Genomic DNA, 9465 nt, shown 5'->3' on the forward strand with positions numbered 1-9465 from the left:
TGTTTATCTGATCACATCCATAGACAGGCATTGACCCTACTGCTGTAATGGAAATTAAAAAATAGACTTTCTTACTCTTGATGAATTTATAATATAGCTAGTGTCTTAGGAATACCTGCAGTTCCTGGCATCCTCTCATTCTCATATCTAGAGGCACTTTTTAAAAATAAATATAAAGATCTATTTAAAAAAAATAAAAATAAGAACTTTAATTTAACCTAAGTCTTCTATGCTCTTTTCTCTTAGGTATACATAAGAAGAAGACAAAAAAAGAAAAATTGTATACATTTATTAACATTTAATTTATTTTAGTTTGGGAACTCTATTACCCAACAAAAATAAACCACATTTGTCTGGATTTTTAAAGTTTACAAAATACTTTGATACCCATCATTTCTCTGAGATTGTATGGCTAGTCCAAGGTCACTCAGAGAAAAACTGAAAAAAGTATAATACTTGATGAAAATATTAACAAATCAAATTTTACTTCAAATGGCTTAAAAACACATTTTACTCTACTAGTTTTAAATTGTACTCTCTCCACTCTATCAGGTGATAAAACTGTTTTGCTAATTCTGTAAGCAAGCCTTATGTTAGCAATTATTTGGCAATAAGCTTTTAGATAGCATCGGAATCAGTGTAATACTTTCATTGTCATACTAAAAATGGCACACCTTCCAACATATCCATTTGTTGAATAAGTGGGACAATTCAGAATTTGAAAATATTGATTACCTCGTAAATATAATCACATTTAAAGAAGATTTTTTTTCATATTCAGATTCCACCCACACTTATGTTTCTAAGAGTCAGGTAATTGGAACAATATTTTAAAACAATGCAGCTAGATTTCACCATTTAAAATATATATAGTGTAATATTTACAACATAGCTCATAGAAAAAATAAAGAATAAAAGTTTTAGAGCTGAAGTAAAAGAACACTAATGATAGACAGTCCATGATAATGCTGGAAATCAATGGTTAACAGCTAATTACAGAATCATAACTGAGAATTGTACACTGAACATGGTTGTGTTTCAGTATGAAAGAAAAGAAAGCTAATTTTCCCCATGTACTTCCCATGGAGCTCTGAATCTAACCAGCTCACATGATAGAAATTTATGAAAGTACAAAAGAAAGTAATGTGGTCAAATCAATTTTAACTGAAATTTAAAATAATAAATATAAAGAGAGGAGATATAGGAAAAATGAAAACGATCCCCATTGATTCTACAATTAAATGGTAGGTATTTTTTTAATAGAATTAAAGTTTAATCAAACATTTGTAAATCAAGACTTAAAAAAACTAACTTAGAAGTTTACAAAAGAGAACATTTGATTTATTAGAGTTTTTTTTTATTAAAATGTACTCTTTCTAGAGTATTTTTATGGGCTAATTCTTTTAAAGCATGTGACATTGTCTTTAATAGCAGTTATCAAATGAGTCAGTAATATATGGGTCATGTCCAGTGTTTCCTAGAAGCCTGCTTTTTACTAAAGAAACAGATTTGGTCTCTTCGATTTTATTAAATGTCTGAAAGGTATAATAAAAAAGGAATCTGTCTGCAAGGTGATCCTTTATTTTTAAAGTAGCACTTTGCTAGCTTTTCAGATTCAGTAAAATCTTGTGTCCAATAATACCAAATGGTACATTTACTTTACAGTACATGTTAAATTTGGAAAGTTGTGCTATGTGTTTAAGCACAAAGAAATTAATTGGATAACAAGAGGATCAACATAAAGAATAAATTCTGTCAAAATGTTTTTTAGATTTTATTTTATTTTTTAAATCAAAAACAGAGTTAGACTCCGGATCTGATTACTATGAACTTTTAACTGGTTAGTCCCACATGACATATACTCATTAATAAACTGAAAACTTCTTGTTCAGGCCACATTGATGAATGACAATCATTGTTTCAATGATGGGATAAATTAAATAGATTTTATTAGTGAAAAGATTTGAGGGTGAGAGGGTGAGAAGGTTTAGTTTAGTTCCACTGAACACTTTATGATGTCTTAAAGAGGCTAAATTAAGTATAAAGATTACAGTTTAGAGAATTTGAATTCAATTAAAAATAAGAGAATTAAAGCAGAGATGTTACAAAACTTTGTCGTTTTGAACTTTGATAATTTAATCATCATATAGAATTCAAATAGAGTCCAGAAGGGAAAACTTAGGTATTTGGAATATCATTAAAATAGGAAAAGCTTAAGAGAATTTGATTCATTTTGTGTAAATAGGATGTGACTGAGAATTTCAGTGCACATATTGTTGGAACCAAATAAATCCAGCATACTGTGTGGTTCCAATGGAACTGAATTAATGAAATTCTGATTGTCTTGGGAAAGACAAAGATCTAATAGTATCACAAATTATTCTTTTATATTTCTGGTACCAAAAGTTACCATTTCTTCTGACCTAATCCAATACTTTAATCTAAAAATAATTGATATATTGAAAATATGTCTGTTCTTTTGAAATTTTATTCAAACATAAGGATTTTTAATATATTTTATCAAAACTCTTACACCATTGTTCTTACTGCAAGAAGGACACAGAATGCATTTGTAGGAATACTTGGCTTTCCCTTTCACCCTTTATTTACTTTTTCCATATTACTTTCACTCTTGATCAAAGCATCAGAATACTCTGGAGTTTTAGGGAAAGTATATTTGCTGATTTCATAAGAGTTCATCCCAACTCTTTTTAAGTTACCAACCTCTAGGTGGTTACTTTCGAGTGCTCTGGGCAAGCAAAAAGCCACCAAACTTATGCATGAAGGGAGAGAATATGTTCTTTCCTTTGAGGAGCAAGTGTTGGTAACCCCACAGTTGGCTTCTGAAACACTCTTGCCATTGGGAGCAAATTAAACACTAAAAAATGAGGACATTTTGTTATGTAAAATTTTACAATTATAAAATGAAGTCCTTTTGTATATAACTAAGAATAAGAGGAACACACAATCATGATTAAAGCTCTTGATTTGTATTCTTTATATAGGTCTTTATTTTTATTTTACAAACCTCTTTTAGTGACCACTACATGTGAATTTTTTAATATTTAGTAAAATGAGTGGTGTATAGATTACCTTCAATCTTTCAATTCATTGAAAATGTATAGTTGTAGAAATGCATAGTTGTAGAATGTGTAGTTGTAGAAACACATTGTGCTGAGTTTTGAGGGAATGAAAAGATAGAAGAGACATAATTCTTCTCCTGAATCAATACATAAATACCCTAAAAGAACTTAAATAGAATATTTTTCAAGTATGCAGACAATATTATAGGTAGTATTCAGAATCCTGAATAATATTATTAGTATAATTTAAAGTACATTATTATTACTCTTTAAATAACTTGAAACTAATTGGTTTTAACAGCACAAGTAATGAAATAAAATATTAACTTGGATATCAAACAACAACATATTTCTGTTCAAACAAAATAACATAAATATAACTTGTAATTAAAGGGTTGTTTTCAGTATTAAAAAGCAGACATTCAAGAAATAATTAGGGTGCAATAAATGTATGTGAGTTTTTTCTTAATAGTAAATTGTATTATTGACAGAGAAATTGAGTCATCAAATAAATATTTGTCTCTCTGCTTAATAAAAAATATAAAAAATTGCTTAATAGAAAATTAGTAAATATTTATAAAGCACACATAAAATCTAACTTTCCAAACACATTTCTATAATAAATATCCCATATAATTATACACTTAAAATTGAAGTCCAAGAGGGTAAATGTACCACAATTGAAGAAAACATCAGGATTTTGAAAGCAAAAGAAAAACAATATTACCTAATAACAGCAACTTTACGGTTCTCGCATCTCGCTCAGCATCTTCCTGAAGCTTTTTTTCCAGTTCTTTTGATCTTTTGGCCGACTCCTTGCTCTCTGAACTAATTCCGCTTCCCATCTTGTGTGGTTAGTTAGATACTCGTCAGTTTATTTGCTCAAATTTTTTCAGATGTAGAGCACAGCTCTGGTTTCAACATAAGATGCAAGAGCAGTGTTCTGCTGTAGTACCCAACTACTCATACCCTCCCTCTCTAAAATTCTGCTTTGACTAAGGAGATGTTTTCTGAGCCATCACCTGATCAAAAGGTGTCACCTGATCAAATTAAATGGTCACTTCTGGCACATCTTCCAAAACCTGCTCATCTTCCTTAAAGAATAGCATACAATAATGTAGAAGTTGTCAAAATCTATACACTTAAGATAATCTGCAATGAGCAGTTCAAATGGAATGTTTCACATTAATAGGCAACTTTTATTACTGTGATTTTAAGTTATTATAACTTAAGAACAAGTTGTATCTTATTTTCAGATATTAGAGTCCTTAAATTCTTCATCATCCCTCTACTATTGCTATCAGAATATTTATATTGAATTATTCAAATTTATAGTCTCACTATGTTCAGATTTTATTACTCAAAATTATTGAGAATCTCAGTATCTGTCAGTTAACTAGAAAACCACTTAAAAAAAAAACAAAAAAAGATGTACTTCTTATATTTATATGTATTGTTGTATTGCCACAAACATAGAATTCAACACACAGTGCTCCTAAATTACTGATTTTAGTCTCATAGGATCCATTTCTATGAATTGAGCTTTTACTGCTCGTGAGAGAGTCAATTATAAACATTAATTGAGGATCCACTTGGTATAGACACTGAACTATGGTAGTACATTAACTATTTGGGGCCGTTAAGTAAAAGCTGTTATGCTGGAAGGACTTTTATTGATTTGATATCAGGGGAATAAAAAGCAATCTTCTTTAAACAGTAGGTAATTTAGTTCTTCATCAAAAGTAAGAATAGTAAATCCATCCAAATATGTTCTATGCCTTTCAACTACCACAATAGATTTCATGATTTCTTGAAGATCTCCAAGTTTGGGGACAGAGATTATGTTGTACAAGTTTTTATTACATGAAGCATAAAGCACTTGTTAGGTAGTCAATCAACATTTCCCTTTTAAACAAAGCTGGCTACCTCTGGCAGCAGGCAAATCTTTCAATGTACATTTTGGGGTCTGTGAATGCACCTAACCAGGAAATGCTAGAGTATAGTCAGTCAATCAATATGTCAGTGCTGCTCTTCTTGTGGGATCATGTGAAAGTTTGTACAGGTGGGTTTTTGCATATTCATACAAGAAGGAAATAGGCTGCCAAATTAAATACATATTCCTGCTTTGTTTACTTTTTCACATAAAATATTAAGCTGCAGATATAGAAGCATGATCTGGATTTCATTCTTCTAAAGTCATGTTATGATAGTCTAAATATGTGGAAAGGTAGGAATACAAGAGTTGGTGTAAATCATGTGGTATTGTTTTTACAATGCAAAGGACGTACCTCCAAAGGAACAAAATTTGCACTGCCTGGTTTATTTAAACTCATCCATGAGTAGAGTCAATCTGACAGCAGCACACACACACAAAAAAACCCCACAAACATTAAAATAAACTTTTTGCTTATTGTTTTTGTATCAAAATTGAATATATGAAGTACCCTGAATGTACAAGATTCTTGTAGATTCCATAGCAATTGCAAACTGATTGGATACTTTTATAATTTGTATTTAAGTAAATATACTCCATAGCTTTTTGGTGGGGACGTTCACTGGCTTTGAAAATGTACATGTTTTATGAAGAGTTTCTAAGTGGGTTACTGACTAAAACTGACCAACTCTTTTGGGAGAAGTGTACATTTTCTGTGCTGTATAAAATTATAAACTTCTACTTTTCTGTGTAAGCTAGAAGTTTTAGTCATCAACTTTATGAGATGATAATGTGATAGTTTTCATCAGTGACTAAAAAATCTTGACATAAAATTCAAGATGTATCTATATATAGGGGAAGGAGGTTGGGAAGAAGCAGAGAGAAGAGAAGGTTTCTTTCGCTCTCCCCTAGGTTCCTGGAACACAGCTTCACTAATGAGCTGGAGTTGTTAGTTCATGTTCCTTCACTTAGGATTATAGCTGTCTGGACCAAAAAAATAATAATGAAAATAAAATAATAAATTCCACTAGAGTGGAGACAATATCTTATTAACTTGTATGTCCTCCACAGTATTTGGCACAGTGCTAGCCACAGGAAATGTTAAAAATTATTTCTTGCTAATGAATTGATAGAGGCCTAAAATCCTTTTATCTTTTTGTGCTATGCTGAGGTGACCAGATGGTTAGGGTTTCTTTCCAAGGTTCAGTGTCATAGCTGTCTACGCTTGTATTTTTTAAATTTTACTTTATTATTTTCAAGTATATAGTATATTGGTTAGACATTTATATAGTTTATAAAATGGTCCCCCTAATTGCTCTTTTTCTCATCTGGCTCTCTATATAGACAATATATTAATGCTAACAGCATTCCCTATGCTGTGCTCCCCCTGCCCATGACCATCTATTGACTATTATCCCCCTCCCCTCTGTCCATCACCAGATTGTCATTTTTGATTAGTTTTTTCTTTTTGTTCCTTAGTTTCCACATGTAAGTGAAATCATATGGTATTTATTTTTCATTCAGCATAATAATCTCTAGGTCCATCCATGTCGTTGCATTGGTTGGATTTCAATTTTTAATGGCTGAGTAATATTCCATTGTATATATGAACCAAAATAACTACCCTAGAAATTTTAGAGTGAATCAAAAAAAAAAAATCAATGAAAAACCCAATGTTTGTCTGAAATAATGTCAATATACACAATTACAACTGTCAGTTCAACATTTACATTTTTTCTCAGCCTTAAAATTAACACCAGTACACTTTTTTATTTCTATTGTTAAACCTTGTTCAATACTGAGAGAAAATTGATAAAAGATGACAACAGGAAAATTAGATGCTTTTTATTCAAGGAAAAATGTGGCCCTAAATTTTGTTTTTTCTTGAAAACAAGAAACTATCCAAGATACTATCATGTTAGAGTACTACATATTGCCATGTATACACACACACACATACACACACACACACACACACACACACACACACACACACACACACACACTAGCATTCACAACACATGCACACACACAGAAAGCAGAAGACATAGTGTTGTAGTGTTATGGTCTTTTAAAATAATCATTGAGAATGACTTCTAAAAACCTTATTTTTGTTTGTTTGTGTGTGTGTGTGTGTGTGTTTGTTTATTTTTGGTATCACAGTGTTGGCCTGATTGAGAATATTGTTTTTATCATTAGACTGTGCAAGAAAGAAAAATTGACTTAAGGTAAAATAAAGAGAATGAGCTCTTGGCAATAAAGGTCACAGAAATATCATAAGCTTGCATGGTGCAAGTAATTTTTCTTCTTGCTATTCCACAGGGTCTCTGTGGAATCTTCAGAAATGGATATTAGCCTTTAAAAAGTTTGAGTAATCATTATTGTAAATTTATAATTCAATACCTAGCTTGAGAGAACAAGTAATTTTTTCCCACCTGCTTTTAATATTGAGATTTCAATCTATGTTTTTGGAGATGTCTCTTTTGCCAGTATTAGTGGGGTTCTACAGCCATTAAATTGTATTTCCTTTGAGTATGTGACATGTGGCTGACTACAATAAGTGGCTCCAATGGCTGAAATTCCCTCTGGAAATTGTCAATACAGACTGCCATCTGTATTATTCTTCATTTTGTTTTCATATTTTATAAGAGTTGTTGACTCCAGGCACTGGGTCCCTGGGTGGTTTTAGTCCTGGCTGCCTCAGTAAGACCTTTATTCTTGTATATTCCCATGAAATTTGAGGCAAACCCTCTTTCCTTTGCTAATGGTACTCAAATATGCACTTCTGGGAGCTCTGAGCATGGTATTTCCTCCAGATAGTTCATGTCTTTGGGGACTTTCTGAGAGAAGTCTTTTGATCTTAAGGGAATAAGGCAAACAAAACTTGCCATTTCAAATGAGCACATTCAGATGGTGCAATAAGTTTACAATGCCAACCATAAACAGCTCTTATGTTCTAAGAGATCATACAAATATGTGTTTTTATTTACTGGAGTTGAATTATACTTTTACTTAGTCTACATACTCTTGTTGATGGATTAGGGTATGATTATATATAATGATTATGGGAAATAAAATGTTACAAGCCTAATTGCCAAAAAAGCTGAGAATCATAATTATTTCCAAAGAGAACTCTTCGTGTCCCAAATTCTGTCTTTAGAAATTTTAAAAATATGTCTCTTTAACACATCATTTCTACTACATACTTCCTTAATCTTATTCTTAGTAACTTTAGTCCTGATTATTGCAACTACCTCTTACTTAGGTTTCCTGATTCTAGTCACTGACTATCCCAGTCTAACCTGTATGTGCCGAGTTAAATTCTTTAAAACCCAAACTTTATTATTACACTTTTCTTGTTGAAAAAACAAAGAACTTATTTCTTACTGCTATCTTAGTCCTGCTGCTAAACACTCAATAATCTAGTTCGCACAACCCAACAATGCAAATATATTTCCCATTATTTCTCATAACACATTTGCAATTTTGGCTGAGCTTTCATCTCTTTCCTAATTAGGTGTCCCAGCTTAGCTTTTGCTCATACTTTTTTCCTCACTAGTAATATCTTGCTCTTCCATAGCTGACTTTTTCCAAAGGACCCATTTGTTAAGAAAGAACCAGAGAAGTATATTCTACATTATGCTTCACATCTACCATCACCCATTGTGTGATTCTTTACCTTCCAAGTTCCTAAGAGAAATCTTCTGCCAGTAAATTTGTCTTTCCTCATTGACTAGGCAGGATGGTTTTCAGCGATTGTGCCCTCTGGTCGTTCTCTTCTTTTCGCAGGCTCTAAACTCAGAGTACATAAAAGAAAATCTTGTTTATTAAAATAATTGGTGAATAGTGAGTGATCAATAAATATATGGTGTTTGACATCTCTTTGCTCCATGTTGGAAATGCATTATTCTCCTTCCTAAATGATTGAGAGTATGAAATATTACCTCTAGAATTACAGGAATTCATTTATTCAACAATTGATATATTCAACAATTGTTATATACCAGGCATGAGAGATTCAGCAGTAAACAAAAGTCAGATTCTTCTCTCATAGGACTTAAATTCTAGTGCGTGAAAACTAGACAATAAATATGATAAATATTAAAGTATATAGATTTATAGCTGGTAATAAATCTTAAAAAACAATGGATATAAGGAGTATTAAAGTGGTAGAGAGGATAAGAAATCAGAATTTTGTATAATATGTCCAGGAAGACTGAATTAAAAAGGTCGCTGTTTTAGATTAAGTTCCCTGAAATTGACTTTAATATAAAAAATACATGAAGATAGTTTATTGTAAAATGTCCTTTGGAACAATCCATGTAAATGAGTGAAGGAAGCAATATTGTCAGGAGGAGAAATTGGATTGCAATACAGTTATACCAGAGCACTCAGCCAATCCTCAGGGAGCTCCACAGCTGAGATAGTCATATATACATACATACATAC

The 9465-nt window shown here is 31.6% G+C and overlaps 1 protein-coding gene across 1 annotated transcript in view; it reads right to left on the bottom strand.

The window, feature by feature from the left end:
• Positions 1-4016, bottom strand: part of GNAT3 (G protein subunit alpha transducin 3) — a 54527-nt gene extending 50511 nt beyond the window's left edge. Inside the window, exon 1 of the mRNA XM_011365235.1 lies at positions 3811-4016. Within this exon, the coding sequence (XP_011363537.1) occupies positions 3811-3928 (118 nt within the window). The 5' untranslated portion in view covers positions 3929-4016. The remainder of the gene's footprint in view (positions 1-3810) is intronic.
• Positions 4017-9465: the final 5449 nt, after the last annotated feature.

This window comes from Pteropus vampyrus, unplaced genomic scaffold (assembly GCF_000151845.1).
Source record: "Pteropus vampyrus isolate Shadow unplaced genomic scaffold, Pvam_2.0 Scaffold107, whole genome shotgun sequence".
NCBI classification, from domain to species: Eukaryota; Metazoa; Chordata; class Mammalia; order Chiroptera; family Pteropodidae; genus Pteropus; species Pteropus vampyrus.